This window comes from Phragmites australis, chromosome 13 (genome assembly GCF_958298935.1).
Source record: "Phragmites australis chromosome 13, lpPhrAust1.1, whole genome shotgun sequence".
NCBI lineage: Eukaryota > Viridiplantae > Streptophyta > Magnoliopsida > Poales > Poaceae > Phragmites > Phragmites australis.
This window is the reverse complement of record NC_084933.1, coordinates 29,469,508-29,489,326: the sequence shown is the minus strand read 5'-3', so window position 1 is coordinate 29,489,326 and position 19,819 is coordinate 29,469,508. Positions and strand designations below refer to the sequence as shown.

Genomic DNA, 19,819 nt, shown 5'->3' with positions numbered 1-19,819 from the left:
AAACTCACATACGAGTGTATGCTCATGGGTCTTGAATACCTTTGTCTCTAGATCATCAATTTAGAGAGGTTTCTTGTCCGGTAATCTTTTTCTTTGAGCTGCAATATTTCACCTTTGTAGGGTTATTTTTCTTGATGCTAGTGGCTTAAACACTCACATACTCATGTATTTGAGCGGATCTTGAGTCCTCTTACCACCAGACTATCATCTTGAAGGATAACCTTGTCTGGTATCCATCTTCTCCAGTTTCTTTGATAATTACGAGTTTTTTTGCATAAAGATACATGGAACGATCTTGAATAGAACCTATAGTTCATATTTCATTCGTGGAGTCATGTTGTCATAAAACTAATCTTATTACTTTGTCTCTTTGATTTCTTTGCTTTCGCTTGAACGTTTTGAGATGCGTTAAATGAGGAATAAAAAAAGATCATATATTTTAAAAAAAATTTATTGAGACGTCTATTCACCCTTATAGTCACCGTTCTCGGTCTAAAAAAGTCACGGTCAAAGAGCAAAGGTCTAACCATGAATGGGGACCCGAATCGAATAGATTTGACGAGTAAGTCTGGGGTATCTAATACTTTATTCCTGGTCGAATAGGCGTGTTCTCAGCCTGGCCACGTCATTCGTTTTTTTTTAATCGTTGGATCGTTAATTAGCGGCTCCGGTTGTTTGGCTCAGCTGAAGCTTCTCGCACCTGCCCAGCGCTACGCCGCGCGCGTGCTGATTTTGGCCAGCGCCTTTAGTGCGGTACACGTGCCTGCTCTTCATTAGTTAGTCAATGTTTGTGGTGGTTGCGCTGTCCGTAGGGAAGGGTAAATACTCATCGAGCATTGGAGGCTCCGGCGTCGGTCTTCACTGCTTTGCTCTTTGGTTTCCTCGTTTCTGTCGTGAGCTCAGCGCAGCGTTGTGTTCTTGCTTGCTTCGGTGAGATCCGGTGTCTGCATTGTTTATTTTGCTTATCCTTCTCGCTCCGCTCCCTCTCCGGTTGGTGAGATCTGGTGTCCCAGTATTTGATTATTTCTTGAATGGTGTGATTCTTCTTATGGTGTGCCTGGTCTTCGCGTTCGTGCGGATGGGGATTTGGTATGTGGAGGTGTCTCTTTGTTTTTGCGCTTTTTGTCTGGTCTTCGTGTTCATGCGGATAGCGATTTGGTATCTGTAGCTGTCTTTTTCTTTTTGCGCTTTTCGCCTGCGTGTTAATTTTGTTCGTTCTTTCCGGGTTCTTTTTCCCCGTTGGTCCGAGGGGCCCGATGTTTCCGGTTTTGGTGTTGCGTAGGGTTTGCAAAGTTCTGTTCAGGTCACTTTCATTTTTTGCTTCCTTCGATTTCGGTTCTTAGGTTATCTCTGCGGGTGGTTGTCCCTACCTTTTTTTTAAAAAAAAACCGAAGAAAACAGAGGTTCCTTTCTTCGCTGTGATATTTTTTTTATTTGTTTTGCCTCTTCTTTTTTAGGTGTTGCAGGTTTATAGTGTAGCGCTCATTTGGCTCTGGCTATGGACATATTGTGTTGCAAAGGTAATATTTATTCTCTTATCTCATTGCAGTTATTTATGCTCAATGTTTAAGCTTTTAGTGTTTGGTAAAGGATGGTGCTGTTCGTTGCATATGTGAAAGAAATGTGCTGCTTATTTACAGATATACTTATTGTTAGATAGCTTGTATTACTTGTGTTACTGTTGGTACTATGAGCTTGTAGCATGGTAAGCTTTATAGAATATGTCTGCTTTTGTTGATTCTTTACACATCAGTAAAGCTACCTAGGATGCGTTGTTCACCTTTCTTAGTGTAATTCTTATATACTTTTTATGATCACGGTTAATGTATTGTGCCTTGGAGTTTGGTTCTTCCAGTTAACCTCATTATTTCGGTATTATTACTTTTGAGTTGGTGGTCACTTTGTTTATTCATGTACATGGTTTTTTAATTTGATATTATTTTTAAAAATCCTTGTTATAGCTACGGTTACTTATTATTATTTTTTCTTATGTGTTGGAGGGCTGCGACGTTCTGCTTCGTGATCGGTTCATTTGCCTATAGACTGTCTGGAAGTTTGGTTTACTGGTTTTCTTGCTCATTGTTGAAGCTGAGGTGTCTGGGTTCATCAGGTTATGTGCCTTTATTGAAGGTGAGGTTTTCCATAAATATGATTACTCATTTATTCATTCTATTTTTATATTAGTACATCCTACATGTCTGTAGTTACTTATTTTATTGGAAGAGGGCTGTTAGATGAATGTCAGAGATGTATATCAAGGATTGGTTGTTGCTTGGTTGCTGGTGGTTTTCAAATAGAATTGTTATTTGATAGTTTATGGTGTTTATATGCCTACTAGAATTATAAGATAATAGTATATTAGGCTCTATAGGATATGTACATCTTTGTTCATTTCTTGCGTACGAGTGAAATCACACTAGATTGATTGTTATGATCCTTTATGAAAGTGTTTTCTTTTTCTTTTTCTTTTTTTGTTTGTTTTTTGTTACTGCACTATGTTTTGTCCCTTGTTTGCTGGAGCGGAATTCATGTCGTGTTGTTGTCATCTATGAATTGGTGGTTGTTTCATTTAGACGTCTACATTTTCCCCTATTTGTAAGTATCCTTTTATGTTTGGTATATAGATAGTTACTTATTTTTAGATTGATGTGTTTTGCAGGTGTGCGAGTTTCACCTTTGTCATTGGTATCATCTGTCTCCAGCTTCTTGGCTCATTACTGATCTTTATATCTTACGTGTTCAGGCTATCTTTTCGTATTTAAGGTAACGCTTTATATAAGTACTGTTATTTATTTATTTATTACATTTTTTTGTATATTATTATTTCTTGTATTCAATTTGTGTGATACATCGTATATCCTACATGTCTGTAGTTACTTATTTTATTGCAAGAGGGCTGTTAGATGAATGTCAGAGATGTATATCAAGGATTGGTTGTTGCTTGGTTGGTGATGGTTTTCAAATAGAATTGTTATTTGATAGTTTATGGTGTTTATATGCCTACTAGAATTATAAGATAGTAGTATATTAGGCTCTATAGGATATGTACCTCTTTGTTCATTTCTTGCGTATGAGCGAAATCACATTAGATTGATTGTTATGATCCTTTATGAAAGTGTTTTCTTTTTCTTTTTCTTTTTTTTTTGTTTGTTTTTTGTTACTGCACTATGTTTTGTTCCTTGTTTGTTGGAGCGGAATTCATGTCGTGTTGTTGTCATCTATGAATTGATGGTTGTTTCATTTAGACGTCTACATTTTCCCCTATTTTTTTGTTTGTTTTTTGTTACTGCACTATGTTTTGTTCCTTGTTTGTTGGAGCGGAATTCATGTCGTGTTGTTGTCATCTATGAATTCATGGTTGTTTCATTTAGACGTCTACATTTTCCCCTATTTGTAAGTATCCTTTTATGTTTGGTATATAAATCGTTACTTATTTTTAGACTGATGTGTTTTGCAGGTGTGAGAGTTTCACCTTTGTCATTGGTATCATCTGTCTGTAGCTTCTTGGCTCGTTGCTGATCTTTATATCTTACGTGTTCAGGCTATCTTTTCGTATTTAAGGTAACGCTTTATATAAGTACTGTTATTTATTTATTGATTACATTTTTTTGTATATTGTTATTTCTTGTATTCAATTTGTGTGATACATCGTTGCTGATCCTTTGGTTTTTTTTTTTTACTTTTTTATTTGCTTTTTGTTTTCTATTCTAGGATGTTTGTCGTGGGTGCGTCCTATGTTTCTTTATTACAGGCTGTGGTCAGTCGGTGCCAATCGGTATCTACTTATTATTTGTGTGAGGTCGCTGATGATGGATCTGTTCTAGCTGGTGTAGAGATAGAATTGCCGCCTTTGCACACAGATGTTACTGGTCGTCGTGTGTTTTTTTGGAATTGTCCTCATATAACTTATATGGCTCCTTATGAGCAGGCAGCATTCCAGGCTGTAAGTTACCTGCAAGGTCTTTATGGGTTTTTGGTACTTGATTACAGCTATCAAGCTTTGTTGTACTATAGGAGAGTGGCATACTCGGCTATCCAACTTGCGGCTGGTGCTGTGAGTTGGGCCGGTGTTGTTGATCGATTTGTCTGTTTTCAGGATATGTTTCCTGAGAGTATGAGTGAACCTTGCCGATTTCCCCTTGCCGACATCCTTTCCGATCGTCCATGGTTCTAAACGTATGCCTTCTTTTTATGCTTGTTCATAGCAGTTTATAAGCATTATATATCATGTAATCTTTTTTTTGTTTGTTCACATGTCTATTAATAAGATAATTCTTTCGTTTCCTGTCATTGTTCTTTCCTTCGTTAGGCTTTGTTGTGGTAAGTGCTATACCTATGTACACAGCATAGCTGCTCTGTGCTTTTATATGTTGTGCATCATTATTGGTGCAGCTTGTTCACTTCTAGGTTACTTTAACTGTTTTACAATATGTTGTTTATTTGCGCACTTGCTTTATCGTTGTCTGTTTGTTTTTTTCCCGGCCATTCAAGTTAATAGTCGTTTCAGCAATGCCTCGAGTTTCACGTAGCAACCCAAGTATGTGCACTGCCTCGTATTTCCTTACTTATGTTTTGTATTATCTTTTTCGGTGCATAAATTCTTATTTATGTCTCTCCCCGCTCCCCCCCTGTCTTTGTGTTGTTGGGATCGAGTATAAATAGGACCCGTTAAGTATCCATCTTTGCCTCCTGATATGGCAACAGACAACCGTCATAAGCGTCGAAGGTTAGATAATCATCGGCGATTGAAATTGCCAGGTAGTTTTTGTATAGATTTCATAACGTTAAGGTTGGTTTGATTATCTATTAGGAGTTCTTAATGCAATGAGTTGCCTTGTTTTCTCGATAGGACCAAGCGATGGTTGTGTTGTGACTACCCTATATGCGCGCTTCACACAGGAGTATATAGATTATTTAAAAGGTATAGGCACATACATAGGATTGCCCTTAGCGTTTCTAAATGTCGACATATGGCACTATTTCTTATTATGTTTGCCTGTGTGTTGCTTTCAATACACAGAAACTTATCGCGGGAGGTCATATTTTGGATCTCCAGATTTTCAATGTGATCATTGCCATGCTTTATTCTGGTATATAGAATCTGTACGAGGATCGTCTACTGCCAGGGGACGAGGACCAGTTTATAACCTATGTTGTAAAGGTGGGAAAGTTCAAATTCCACCGTTTAGAGAACGTCCACCCTTTCTACGAGACCTCTTAAAATACGATGACGAACCTCGATGCAAGAAATTTCTGAAACAAATCCGACAATATAATTGTTTATTTGCTTTTAGCTCAATGGGTGCTAGAATAGACAATGCTATAAATAGAGGTCGAGGTCCATACGTATTTCGTATTAATGGACAAATCCATCATCGTATTGGATCTTTGCTTCCAACAGATGGTGAGGCGCCACGGTTCGTTGAGCTTTATATCTATGATACTGAAAACGAAATGACAAATAGGATCCATGCGTTAGATCCAGCTGAAACACTAGATGGTGAGTTAGATAAAGAGATCATCAAAGGTTTGTTACAGATGTTGGATCAATATAATCCTTTAGTGAAAAAATTTAGAATGGCAAGAGATCGATTAAAAGAGTATCCTGACGAAAATTTGGCCATCAGAATCATTGGTGCCCGTGATGGTGACCCCGTGCAATATAACCTCCCAACATGTGATGAACTTGCTTTATTAGTGGTTGCGGATTTCTCGCTTGATACTTTTAAACGTGACATAATAGTCGATTGTCTTGATGGTGGTCTTCGCCAAATATCAATACTTCATCCTGCTCTCATGGCCTTGCAATATCCACTATTATTCCCATATGGTGAACGTGGTTTCCAAGTAGGTGTTCCGTATGTCGGTGCTGATTTGACAAGGTCAAATGCTCGAAATAAAATGACAATGCAAGATTACTACCGATATTGCTTTCACTATAGAAGAAACCAACCAAATCCCTATCTATGCTGTGGTAGATTATCTTCGCAGGCTAAGGTTGACGCCCGAGCTTGTATTGATGAGAATAGATTACAATGGATTATTGACAATCAGGACAAGCTTAGAGTAGAACAATTCCAAGGAATCGTTGATGCTGTAACAAATGGTTCTATAGATGGCAATGCTGTAGGTAAACGCATGTATCTTCCTGCAAGCCATACCGGAGGTAGACGCTACATGATTCAAAACTTCCATGATGCAATTGCAATAACTAGAGTCTATGGTGTTACAGATATATTTTTGACATTCACATGTAACCCAAAATGGCCTGAAATTGCTGAAGCCCTTAGATTTGAACGTGGTCAAAAACACACTGATAGAGCCGATATTGTTGTTAGGGTATATCACATGAAATTACAAGAGATGCTTGGAGATATCAAAAGTGATATGCCCTTTGGCCCTATTAATGCAGGTGTGTTGCCTGTTCACTTGCTACACTTCTGTCTTTAGTTCTCATCTATTTATTTTGCTTCGTTTTACCATTCTTATTTGGTTTGCTTCTGTTTCCCATGTCTTACCTTTTGTTGCATTTGTTCCCATTCAACAGTGCTTCACACTGTTAATATACACTAGAGCTCGTGTTAGCGCGTAGCGCGTTACTTTATCGAACACCACGAAAAACTTTGTCCAACAAACCAAATCGTTATCCGAGATACGTGATCTTAGATAGCAGTGTTGCCCGAGGCGAGAGGGGCATCAAGGCATGGCGATGATTACCGCGAGGTAACACATATCTGTGCACGCCAAATCGTCCCGGCCGACAAGCGCGTGTCGTGATATACTCAAACCCCAAAAGCAAGTCCCGACGACGCCGGTGTATCACGCCACGCATGATTGGACCGGTGGTTCAACCCCAACCCCAACCCCATCCAGCCACCGTGACATCAGAAAGAGCGAGATGCCAGCGCCGTGCCGTGCATACGCGAGCTTTGCATGGGCCACCCGGCTGCCCCCGGCGGGCCGACGAGTGAGAGTGCGTGACCAGCGTGTGACCCACGGCACGTACACAGTGTTCGCCATGAAGTGCAAGTACGCAGCTTTTCGCCTACCGCTTTGCTCTCGTCTTCCCCACCACCACTACCACGGCGCGTCCCCTCCATTCGAGCGGCACGCCGCGCGTCTCGCTCGTCCGTCCGGCCGGCCGGCTTGACGTTGCTGCTAGCTTTTCTCTTTTCCGGGCAAGCTTTTGGCCATTCACCGCTTTATTGGGATTGGCACGATCTTTTTCACTATCCCACCACGCATACATACACAGACGCATGCGTTAATCCCCATGTTCTTACTCATCCCCTGCCTAAGTTCACCGAGAAGTCAGGCGGGGAGACGGGGGCCGGCCTCGGCCTCCCTCTCGTTATATCATTACTGAAGAGTAAAAGACCGACAGATTTGACGACCCCCGACATTGCATGCTGTATTGGTGTGTCACTCGCTGCAAGCATTGCTGGCTAGCTCAGTGAGACTACAAAGCTTAGCCCGACTGATCGGGCTAGGACCAGTCCATGCATGCATATGTAAGATCAACCAGTTGTACGTATGAAACCTGCAAAATATGATATTTCACATGGAAGCATGCGCCTCGTTTTCCTGCTAGTACCCGGCAACTTTTGCACAAGAATGGGCTTCCCTCACCTGTTGCTCCTGCTGGCGCCTGGCCGGGGCCTCTTTTAGCAGGGTCGATCAGGAGAGGAATATTTTTCGGTGGAGCTATATGGCAGGCTAGCTGTTCATGTGCAGTATCCTGTTCCATGTTCAACGGTAGATGGGAGCGCTAACTCCGAGGTCAACCTCAGCTTCCATCATTCTAGTTCTCGCTTTCGTTTGCATGCATGCTTTTCCAATCATATATTAGCATGTTGCCGCTTCATTCATGGCTGATATGGAGTTTTTTTTATGGTCTCCTCAATAGGCTAGGCCTCTGCGGCTAGCTACATGTAGGCATGGCAAACCAATCTTAGGGCATCACTACATATAGGTGTGGCGAGATATGTATCTCTTTGCCTTTATCTGGACTAATCATGCAGATGGAGTGTAGGTTTACACAGACTTATCAGAGAGCTAACGCACGACATCATGCATGCATGCAGATAGAGTAGACAGTAAGCTAGAGAGGTTACAGTAAGTAAGCTAGAGAGGTTAATTGTCAGATGAAGATAAGCGAACTGGTACAATTTGCTAAATATATACTTTTTTGAACGAAAATGCTAAATATATACTAGATCAACTCAAGCATGACTATTCATGCGGAACAAATTAAACGCCCAGAGATCAGGGCATCACAAGATCAGTACTTTGCTACTCCGATCTGGTACATAAAACTTAATTAGTAGCCGTGCTCGTTAAGTGTCTATTTTAATTTTAGCGGAAAGCTGCAGTAGCATCTAATAACACTGCAAATACATGCACTAGGTGAAGCCTAACTGATCTAGGCTGGCTTCAAACGTGCTTTAACAGCATGCAAACGTACAGAGAGGAAAAATCAATATTTCCCCATATATTCCTTGTCAATCGTCATGAATTTCGACAAGAAAGGTGAAAAGAGAGCTCCATGCGAGAATTTACCTTTGTTACTGCGCCTTCTTTTCGTGGCTCTGATGATTACGATTCACCAATGCTGACGCCCTCCATCAGCAATCTCCACATTCCCTGTCGCCCCCCATGAAAGCACACCTTTCGACTGTTACCTCGATCTCGCACAACACTCAAACCCTCACCGGCCTTTATCCATCGATCGTCTCCGGTCTCCCCATATATAAACACGCAAGGACGACGTCGTTCTACCTCCCTAGCCCTAGCCCCCCAAAACCTTCCTTTTACATATAGGCAACAAGCTTTGAGACTGCAAGCTTACTTAATATAAACATGAGACTTCACCATTTCCATATGGCTTACTTTGAGAAAGCGACATCATCGTCGTCTCCATCATCCATCTCCCCGTCTCTCCCTTCCTCTGCCATTCCTCTCTGTCTGCGTCCACTTGCACCGAAAATCTCATTCCCTGAGGCGAGGAAGATGGTCGTCCTTCCTGAGTTTGCTCGCGTCAGACATGCTTCAAGGCTTCTGAACTGCACGGTTAGAAAACCATCAAATCCTCATTGGGGCATGCTAATTCGCGCGCGACTTCGGTACCCGCAAATTCCTACAGCTAAACGACAAGCCTCCGTCGCCGTCTCCGCCTACCTCCGCCTCTGCCTCTCTCGACGTGCCCGCCTCTACCTTTAGCTCCGGCTCCCTCGACGTGCTCCCCACCACCAATCCCTCCTTCTTTCTCGCCTCTCGTGATCCTCAACATGCTCGCCCTTGCCCCACCTTCCTCAACCATCTCCAACGGCTCCCTGCCGTCGGATCCGCCACCACCGCCTACCGCCACGCTAACCCGGCGTTGTCGCCCACCGACGATCCTCCACCGCTCGGCTAGCAGCACCCCGCCGCTCGGCCTCAGCCACCCCCTCTCCTCGCCACCTCTGCCTCGCCTGCGCCCCCCCCCCCCCAACCCTAACCCCGAGTGGGCCACGCTTGAATTGTCGGGTGGGCCGTGACTTCCAAGTCGGGGCACCCGTGAAACAGAAATTTCGATCCTCATTACTTATTCTACCAATAGAAGCTGGTCGCGTATGATAGCTTGATCTAACAGATGATCTTGCTGCAAGCTGCAGGTGCAGGTGCCGACGGCTGGCACGACACGGTGGAACCCGTCGTCGGAGCAGATAAAGGTGCTGGAGACGCTGTACCGCGGCGGGATGCGCACGCCGAACTCATTCCAGATCGAGCGCATCACGGAGGAGCTCGGCAAGTACGGCCGGATCGAGGGCAAGAACGTCTTCTACTGGTTCCAGAACCACAAGGCCCGCGAGCGGCAGAAGCAGAAGCGCGCCGCCCTCCTCACCCTCAAAGTAAGCGACTAGCTAATCCATGCTTGCATGCATATAGGTACAGTGAGCAGTATCCATGCACGCATGTGCTTGAGATACTTAACGTCCGTCAGTGGATGTATATATGCGCAGGATGGGGCAGAGAAGAAGGAAGCGAGCGCGGATGCAACGAGCTGCAAGCGAAGGTGCAAGACCTGGGCCGATGGCCATGGCGATGCGGCTACGACGGAGGTAGACGACTGCACCGACGATGTGACCCTGGAGCTCTTTCCGTTGCGTCCTCAGGGGAAATCGAATTAATTAATAAGCTTGCTCTGCGTATATGCATGCATGCTCCGTCGTCTTGCATGGTCTCGATCCTGGATTGGGTTGTTCATTGTGAAAACTTAGACGCATTCACGTGTGCTTTGTATGGTAGTCTAGACTTGTTTGGACTGCTTAATTAAACGTCTGCTTTGTTGTGGCTTGTGAGTGGTCAAAAGTTATCAGCTGTTACCTACTATTTAATCTGTTCAGAGTTCAGACTGCTGCATGAGACAAAGGCTAGTTAGGTACTTCCTCCTTTTATAAATAGTATGTGTATTTTTTTAGTTTTAATTTTTGAAGTTATATTTTGATCAAGATTTTATCATAAAATATATTATTTTTAACTATAAAACCTATATAATGTGAAATTATTTTAGATTGTGAACCTAGTTGTATAATTTTTATACACTAGACATTCATATAATTTTATTAAATGTTAGTTAAAGTACATAAATTTTGATTTTTTAAAAAAATATACCTACTATTTTTAAACGGAGGGAGTAGTACCTTCTAGCATTCCATCAGTGATAATATATTTCAATTAGCTGCAAATGTATAAGCCAGCTAAAAGGTCATCAATTCACTGACTTGGGTTCCTATAATAGTACATAAGGCATATAGGAGACAAAAGAACCTGTTAAGTCCATTACAATATGTTTTCACTGTGATTGTTAAGCTGTGCCAATTATCAAGCATCAACACGTGGAAGAAAGTGTGTATAATTAATCCGGCCGCGTGTTACATAAACAGCAGAACTGAACGCTCCATATTAGCAGGGTTTGTGCTTTGTAGATCATGCATGGTAGCGGGTATGTCGTTTTATCTGAGAGTAGTCTGTTACGCTTCATGGCAGTTCTTTACCGTCTAGCGGCGTGTGCGGCACCACGCGTTGTGTAGTATTCAAACAATATTATTCTCTTTTTTAATATAATGATACGTAGTACTCCTACTTATTCGTGGAAAGAAAAAAAAACTGATGATAAGCGTTTACACGACAACAAACAAAACTTTTGTCAAGAAAATAAATGTTGAAACCTGTAACCAGGCCAAAAAAATGAACAAAGTGTCTTGCAAATCAATTGCTTACACGAACATTTCCATTCTACTAGGGCTTAAGGAAACCACGTATCCTAGAGCAAGAACTTTAGAGCTTGATCCATCTTTTCTGCAGTGTCCAAATGATCTCTGTATATGCTTGTAGCCTACGCAAGTTCAGGCTTTACGAGCCAATTATACCACGGCCTGATCGAGCAAGCCTTCTGCACCAGCTTTATACATTCCTCTCTTCGCTTTAAACATGTACCAGTGACTTCACAGTCATAATTGCATAAAACATACTCTGACGCCAATAAGGCAATAATACTGAGTTCGTCAGAGCTTGTATGGTGTACTACTACTAGTGGTAAACTGGGAATGTTCAGATGAGCATACGTACGTACGGGTGTCTGCGCACCTTTCCCAACATTAAAAAAGTGTTCTGCTGAGAGTGCCCTGCGCCAATACAGGAGTACCGTGCACCGCTTAGTATCTCTTCAGTACTGTACTTGAAGAACAAAATACCCAGGAAAAATGGTATGCTAGATTCCTAGGAACGAAAGAGCTCAGGTTTCGGTCATGAAACGCACTCGTGGGCATGCAGAATTCTTTCCCAGCTAGCTGGTGGAGAAATTAACGGCCGACGCCGACGAGGGAAAGGTGGGAGCCGTTGAAAGACACGGCATCAGGCCAAGTCATTGCACGCTGAGAAAAAGGCGATCGACTGAGGTAAAGCCTCAGACGCGGCATGCATGGCAGGCATGGCGTCATTGGCTGGGGCCGTCCAACCGGAGGGGGCCGCGCGGGGAGCCCACGCTCCGGCCAGCGGGTCACCGTCAGCCAGCCGCGATGCAGCTCGAAGCGTCAAAGGGAGAGAGACGGCACGAGAAGAGGAGCGCGTGCGTGCGAATGCGGTGCCGGAGCGTGCGCTTTTGTCGCTCTTTTCCGAGACTCTCCCACAGTCCGGCCGCGCCCCGCCCTACCTTTTGCAAAGGCACGGATGGACTGGACGTGCGCTTGGAAAACTGTCGCGCGCAGGCCAGGCGGGCCGAGCGGTCATGAGATGGCCGGACCGGACTGCGGCTTGCGGTGGTGCCGTGTGTCGTGGGTGGGGGTGCCGCCCACGGGCCACCGCGCAGGCGGCAGGTCCCGTCGTGTTCTGTACCGCTGGACAGGCCCGGCCCTACTCGGCCAGGGCCCAGGCGCTACCGTGTGAATCTTTTTTATTTTTTATTTTTTAGTATTTACAAAAGTACATGTCTATTTCAAAATATTGCATATCTAGACTACTGTCATCTGTTGGTTAGATGATAGTTAAAAAATAAAAATAAAAATATTGTGTTCTATTTCTCTCAAAATTCAAAATACTATCAAAATAGTAATGAAAAATTATAAAAAAATATGTTGTAGAAGATACTAGGATCTAGCTCTCACAAAAAAAAAAAAGAATTAGACAAAAATACGATTAAACTGTATACAATGAAATTTATTTTTTTATTTCTCATTGTAAAAATATTGGTTTGAGTTAAATTTTTTTGAGAGATAGATTATAGCATCATCTACAACATATTTTTTTTAGAATTTTTCAAGACTATTTTGCATTTTGAGAGCAATGAAATACAATGTTTTTATTTTTTAAGTTGTCACCAGTTGGAAGGGCGACATCTTACTATCACCCTTCCAACGGGCGATGGTACCTTAGATGTATAATGTTTTTAAATGGGCATGCACTTTTGCAAATATTGAAAAAAAATACATGTGTTTACTTTTTACTGCAACGAATGTAGGCAGGCTGGTCTCTCACTCCCAGTAATGTCGTGTGTTGGTGAAAGAACCTATCTTTTACGAACAAGATGCGGCGAAAACCAGCTCGTTGGAGCGCCTCAAGCTTAGGGAAGAAAAAGAAGAGCAAAAGAATACCCAGAGTGATTGTAGAAATCCGTCCTGGTGCACCATGTGCCCTTGATCGGTATTTATATTGCCTTTCACGACGTAGGGATACAGACATGCCCCTGACAGGAGGTAGAGATACAAGCTATCCAATACAATTGGGATACAGGGCCAGTATAATAATACTTCGTCCAGATTGGTCAACCACCGTGATGATATCACCTAGTTGTGGCGGTCACTATGATGGCAAGTGGCCATAGTGCCTAGTCGATCGCTGACTATGGCGCCGATCTTGTCCAGCGTGTCAGGCAACCACCACTTGCATCGGTGTGTCACGCGGACACCACTTGCACCAGTGTGTCAGGCAAACACCAATTACACCGATATTAAATACAGGTTGCATCAAGACAGACAACACGTGGCATGAGTGGGCCTCACTAGTGCCATTGCCCCTCCTCCTCATCAGGGGATCTGCGGCCTCCAATGATCAGCAGCCTTCGAGGGTCTGGAGGACATCGAAGGCTTGGGCTCCCAGGGTTGCTACTGAGCCCAATAGTTTTGGAGGGGTCCTAGGCCCAACGGTCTCCGTGCTTAGACTACCGCAACCAAGGGGTGACGGGGTCCTTAATGGTTACACCCTAACAGCAGGCCCTCGTGTGGATGGCCAGCAGAGCGGTTGTCCCCGTGGTCTCCGGAGCTAGACCTCTGACCATCCTTGGTGAAGGTGATATGCTTTAGGGCAATCATAGAGATGATTGTATCACATGTCTATGTTCATATACTACCGAATAATATGTTATTCCAAGAATGACTATCATTTGCATTGATTAATAAGTATGTGACTTGTTTATGAAACTCTTTGTTTATACCATGATGTTATTCTCGACCCTTGGTCATATATCATTGTGATGATACATAAGATCAGCACATGTATTGATTGATGACCACGTTTTATGGATCATAGGTATCAGGTCAATAATGTAGACATTTATGTTAGAGAACATGATGTTGGATAGAGCCACTTTGAGATACTGTTGGGATTGTTATTTATGATGTCATCAGTTGTGATCTCAAATGGTATACCTGTAGGATCCTTAGACCTGAGATCTTCATTGATCCCAGAATATGTAGTGGCATATTTTGAGGCTGTCAAACGCTATTCCGTAACTGGGTAGTCATAAAGGTAGTTTTCAGGTTTGTCATAAAATATGTCGTGGGGTATGAGTGATCAAGATGTAATTTGCCCCTCCTTGATAATGGAAGAGATATCTCTAGGGCCCTTGAGGTAGTTGGATTGAGAAAGTGCATGGCTATGACAATATGATTGAAAAGTTAATTATGATGAATCCACTACTTGATCGAGTGAATGGTCGAACTATCACAAGAGTGGCACGTATCTCATCTTGAGCTTGACTGGTATCGTGAGGCGAAGGGATCGGTGCATGTGTATATCAAGGTTCAGTCGATATGATCATTTATGTATACTCGGGAGTCAACATGTCCTGCTAGGGACTGCTATTGATTTTGGTTTGGAAAAGAGTTCCCGAGTCGTAGTCATTTGTACATGAACCTAACGGGTCGCACACTTAATGGGTTGGAACAAAACATGCGAATTGGATTCGTATATGGGTTTTTGATTTGATTGTGATCCATGAGAAGTTAGATTTCTAAAGGGCTTCCAACATGGGAACCCATTAGCGAGCTCTATATAAGGAGAGAAGTGGGTAGGGCGTGTTGAGGTTGAGCCACTCCGAAACTCTAGACACAGCCTTCCACACGGTCTCTCAAAACCCTAGCCGTGCGTGCGGTGCTAGCACATCGACGCTCGGTGTTTCTGCCCAGTACGTGTGGATACCATAAAGGTGTTGCTGCTATTGTGGCGCTGATCCTCTTGGCGAGTTGAACGCGATCTGCTCAAAGTTGGTCAAAGAGCATGACACCTGCTCGGAGTTGATCGAGGAGCATGAACATCTGCTCGGAGTTGATCGAGGAGCACTACCATCTGGTCGGAGTTGGTCGAGGAGCACGACCATCTGCTCGGAGTTAGTCGAGGAGCGCGACCACCTATGTCCACCTGTGAGGAATAGTGACATTCTAAGAGAGGGGTGAATTATGATACTTAGAAACTAATGACTCCGAAAACTTTACAAAATAAATTTATCTCAATTTCTATCTAAATGTGCTCTAGGTTTATCTAGTGTGTCTACTCTACCCTTAAGAGGATTGCAATATATTCTAGCAAGGTAAATTGCAAGTATGTAAATAGGAAAACGTTAATAAGATAGAAAGACAAATTCGGCATAGGGGATTTTTATCCCGTGGCATCTGTGGCATACAAGCCACCCTTAGTCTATGTTGGAGCTCCACAAAATATATGCTCTCGATCGTCAAGTCTCATCCGATCACAGCTCTTGAGTTACCAAGTCACCAAGACAAGGCCTCAAGCACGATGAGCCATCAAGACGAGGTCTCACCACTAACCTCTCTTCCGGTCAATTATACGCCGTCTTCACTTCGGAGCTTTAGTCATAAAGACAAGGGCATCCATGCCTTTGCACAATCTTCTTGCCATCGCTCCACACCAAGTGTCAAAAAGTTACCAGCGAGTCACCAAGACTCCAAGGCGCCAGCGAACCTCTCGGTACACGGTTGGATCACTCCTTGATCCACTCTCTAGGTTGCAGCACCTAGCAGTACTTTTCTCTAGATCTATAAGCACTAATCACTCTCTAATGGTGTGCTTAATCGCATAGGATGAACACTTTAAGCACTTGGATGACTTGGATATTTTCTTATGTGTGTATGTGATTCTCTGGACTCCAGCTCCTTCGAATGATCTAGTGGGTGGGTACTTATAGCCTCAAACCCATCAACTAGTCGTTGATCTAATAGCTCAACTTTACTGTGAACATCGGATGGCCCAGTATAGATAGTTTATACTCACCGGACCATCCTGTGTGTACACTATCATAAACTAGTCATTGGAACTCCACTCAGCAACTCTTTTGAACACTGGACTACCCGGTGTGTTGACTTGAGCCTGACTGTGCCACTTCTTTATGCAAAAAGCTCTGACGTTCACAATCTTCATCGTTGGAACTTCTGGTGTGTACAACACTATCTTTTCGGGATTTTTCACACACTCTACTAAATGCTCCGGTGAAGCCTTCGGTGTGCATATTTTCATCGTTGGATCTTTCGGCGTGTTGATCTCCAGTCTTCCATTGTTGCACCCTCTCTACAACAAATGCTCCGGTGTAAGCATCCGGTGTGTTCAACTTCGAGCACCGGACCTTCTGGTGTATGGAAACTTCTCTAGCTTCTTTTGACAAAAATACTCCGATGTGTATAGCCATCTGAGCACCGAATTATCCGGTGTAGTCAATTTTCCTAGGACTTCTTCTAATTCAATCAAACATTGTCCCGGCTATGGTGCCTTCTTCATGTATTGCATCCATGAGACCTACTAACATATATTTTTGTTAGTCCTAAAAACTATGTTGTCATTAATCACCAAAAATCACAATCATGGTCTATTAGGACCATTTTCGCTACACCATCGTCGTCGACACAAGTGCGCCAGTGATGGACGGGATTGTTGACGTGCGCGTACCGACGGGGACCCTAGCAGAATTGGTTCATCTGCCGCTAGGGATGGAAACGAGGCTTGGCTCAGCTCATGAAAGCTCAGTGTATTGATGGCATAGCTCAGCTCGGCTTGGTTTGCAAACCGAGCTAAAATGTTGGCTCGTCTCAGCTCGAACCCCGGCTCGAACCAGCTCGCAAGGGCACGCGAGCTTACCTACGGTGACGGCGCGTGGGCGACAGCAACGAGGGCGCATGGGCGGCGAAGGCCTGCAAGGTGCTGACGGTGACGGTGATGGCCTCCAGGGCGTGGGTGATAGTGGCGATGGCCTCCATAGTGCGACACTAAACCCCAGCGACCGCCAGATCTGCACAACCTTCCTGAGGCCACGGTGATGAGCACGCTGTCAGGGCTTAACCGGACGACGGAGGGCGCGCCCTTAAAGGAGACGCGATGGAGGACCACGCGGCGGCGGAGGTTTACATAGAGCGCCCAGCTGTGGTCGTACGCAGCAAGGAGAAAGTTGCCCGAGGGGGAGGCGGCGAGGCGGGTGATGTTGGAGGAGGACTCGAAGGGGAGGGTGAAGGAGGAGGAGGCGGCCGAGGAAGTTCTAGAAGCAATAGTTCATGGCAGGAGAGGAGGGAAAGCGGGGTGGAAGACAAGGGTTTTCAGGGAGGAGGACGGTCTCGTCGACGATGAAAGGATTTTAGTGGATTTTGACTTGGGCTTGTGACTTCTGATTGGCCCAATGGCTTCGTTGGGTTGTGGATCAGAGTGGGCTGGTTTAGGATACCACTCGATTGCAGCCCATCCGGCGAGCTAGAGGTGGCACTAAAGGAGGCTTGTGAGCAGCTCGCAAGCTAGCTCGGCTCGGCTCGGCTCAGTTTGGACAACGAGCCAATAAGGTGGCTCAGGCTCGGCTCATTTGGACAACGAGCCGAGCTGAGCTGAGCCAAGCCTCCACAAGCTCAAGCTAGCTGGTGAGCCTCGAGCTTTTTGTCCAGCCCTATCTGCCGCTGCCCGGCCATCGCCAGGAGTGGAGCTCCACCGTGCTAGCAAGAAGTATCCCTAGCAGACCAATGCGCTAGGGGCATCCACCATCACTGAGGCCAAGCTCGATCAGATGGTTGAGGGGAAGATCTTCTCAAGATTTGTCTCCCAGGCCCCACAGGCGGAAGCGATTCCGGCACCTCAGGGCCACAAAGACCGTCGTCTTTGAGGCCTTTTTTGACTCGGGACTCGGCTTCCCAGCCATGCTACTCCTCGAAGGGGTGCTTCGTCACTTTTACGTGGAGCTCCCCAACTCTCGGCCAACATCATCACCCGCCTGGCCATCTTCTTGTGGGCCATGCAAATGGAGGGCCATCTTCCAGTGGGCCATTCATGAAGCCAGCTGCCAGTCGAAGACCCAGACTGAGGACGAAGAGATGAAGACCCTCAGCTTCGGGAGCATGAACTTCTAGCTTCAGCAGAAGTACCAGGATGTGTTCCCATCAAAGGCAATCAACGAATGGTGGTACACCAAGTGGTCGAAGGGGTGGTTCTACTATGATGCTAGCTTCGGGTCCCCCCTGTGCTCCACTAACCAGGATATCCACTACGTTTGGACCCTAGTGGCGGATGTCTCCGGGGATTAGTTGGCTTCGAGGGCGATGCTCCTTTGGAGGGTGGCCCGGAACATAAGCACGCATGATCTCATAGAAGAGTTCACGATGCTACGCATCCAACCTTTTCGGGTAGATTGGGACCATGCCTTCGAGGAAGGTGAGGAGGGTGAGCCCAACACATACTCCAGGCCTATCATCAGCTCAGGTGAGTCATCTTCGCTGTCTAACTTCGAACTCGCAGACATGAGACATCTTTTATTTTCAGAGAATTGCCTCCCGCTGGACCAAGCCACCGAGATCGTGGAGAATTCTTGAGCCAACCTTCCTTCGCGGAGTGAGACAAGTGTTTGGAGCTGGGAGCGGCACAACCGCATCTGCTCCCACCTTGGGATGGAGGCTCCCGTGTGGTCGAATCTGGTGGATCTTCGGGTCACCAAGAAATGAGGACGTGTGGCCCCGGGAGCCATTGTAGCGAAAATAGTTCTATTACGTCATGATTGTAATTTTAGTGATTAATGACAATATAGTCATTGAGACTAACATATTTGTCAAGAATATATGTTAATAGATCTCATGGATGCAATACATCAAGAAGCCACCGCAGTCGGGACAAAGTTTAATTGAATTGGAGAAGTCTCAGAAGAATTGACCTCACCGGAAGGTCCAGTGCAGAAGAGTTTGCACTCATCGGAGTATTGTACACAAAGGCTGATAGCCTCACTGGATAGTCTGGTGCTCCGTGTGTTGAACTCACTGGAGTATTTGTGATAAAGGGGGAGAAGGCTGAGAACCTTACCGGATAGTCCGATGATCTGCACTGGATAGCACTGGAGCATTTCTTGCAGAGAAATATGCAAGTGCAAAGACTGAAGATCAACCCAAGCTTGGTTTATGCTCACTAGATTATAGGACTGGAGCATTTCTTGCAAAAGCGACTACAAATGTTGAAGAATGAAGAACAATCCACCGGAAGGTCCGATGCTCTAAAGATCAATGCACCGAAGCATTTTACAGAGAGAAGAAGTGGCACGGTCTGATTCAAGATAACTCACTGGAAGGTCCGATGATGGATTTGAAGGCACATCGGAATGTTCGGTATCCACAGAGCCTTTGAGTGGAGTTCCAACGGCTAGTTTCAGAGTTTGTACTCACCAGATGATCCGATGTTAATACTACTGTTATCACTGGATCATCCGGTGTTAAAGTTTTTCTGAGCCGTTGAAAAAACATCTAGTTGGCAGGTTTGAGGCTATAAATACTTCTCCACTCAGTCATTTGACGTGTGACATGATGCTGGACTCTAGAGCAAATTCTTATATACTTGAGAAGACATCCAAGCTACCCAAGTTCTTAAAGTGATCATCCAAAGCGATTAAGCACAAGATTAGAGAGTGTTTAGTAATTATAAGCCTAGAGTGAGTTGTAGCTAGGTGATGTAGCTTGAAGAAGGGATAAAGGAGTGATCCTAACTTGTACCGAGTGGTACGTTGGCGTCTTGGAGTCTTGATGACTCGTCGGCATCTTGA

At 44.6% G+C, this 19,819-nt stretch overlaps 2 protein-coding genes and 1 long non-coding RNA gene across 4 annotated transcripts; all 3 read left to right on the top strand.

Moving 5' to 3' along the window:
* Positions 1 to 801: 801 nt before the first annotated feature.
* LOC133889082 (uncharacterized) lies at positions 802 to 2,784 on the top strand. Its single transcript, XR_009903859.1, has 4 exons — positions 802 to 930; positions 1,458 to 1,520; positions 2,001 to 2,130; positions 2,660 to 2,784. It is a non-coding gene; the product is annotated as an uncharacterized LOC133889082 (long non-coding RNA).
* Positions 2,785 to 3,448: 664 nt separating this feature from the next.
* LOC133888787 (uncharacterized) lies at positions 3,449 to 6,450 on the top strand. 2 transcript variants are annotated; one of them, XM_062329151.1, is made up of 2 exons: positions 3,449 to 3,561; positions 3,712 to 6,450. In XM_062329151.1, exon 2 carries the CDS (start codon positions 4,825 to 4,827, stop codon positions 6,448 to 6,450), a length of 1,626 nt encoding a protein of 541 aa, XP_062185135.1. In that variant the 5' UTR covers positions 3,449 to 3,561; positions 3,712 to 4,824. The 2 variants fall into 2 exon arrangements, with proteins under 2 accessions (XP_062185135.1, XP_062185134.1); XM_062329150.1 differs by having other exon boundaries at positions 3,472 to 3,561; positions 4,097 to 6,450.
* A 2,289-nt stretch (positions 6,451 to 8,739) lies between these two features.
* On the top strand, positions 8,740 to 10,311 carry LOC133889201 (WUSCHEL-related homeobox 4-like). Its single transcript, XM_062329681.1, has 3 exons — positions 8,740 to 9,069; positions 9,654 to 9,890; positions 10,002 to 10,311. The coding sequence occupies exons 1-3, from the start codon at positions 8,860 to 8,862 to the stop codon at positions 10,167 to 10,169; spliced, it is 615 nt and encodes a 204-aa protein (XP_062185665.1). The 5' UTR covers positions 8,740 to 8,859; the 3' UTR covers positions 10,170 to 10,311.
* The last annotated feature ends 9,508 nt before the right edge of the window (positions 10,312 to 19,819 follow it).

Excerpts from the sequence above, each read along its gene's own strand:
- LOC133888787 (XM_062329151.1), top strand. The coding sequence starts at position 4,825 with ATGAGTTGCCTTGTTTTCTCGATAGGACCAAGCGATGGTTGTGTTGTG.
- LOC133889201 (XM_062329681.1), top strand. The coding sequence starts at position 8,860 with ATGAGACTTCACCATTTCCATATGGCTTACTTTGAGAAAGCGACATCA. Across the intron at positions 9,070-9,653 it reads CAAGGCTTCTGAACTGCACG|GTGCAGGTGCCGACGGCTGG; the intron begins GTTAGAAAACCA and ends TGCAAGCTGCAG. Across the intron at positions 9,891-10,001 it reads CCGCCCTCCTCACCCTCAAA|GATGGGGCAGAGAAGAAGGA; the intron begins GTAAGCGACTAG and ends ATATATGCGCAG.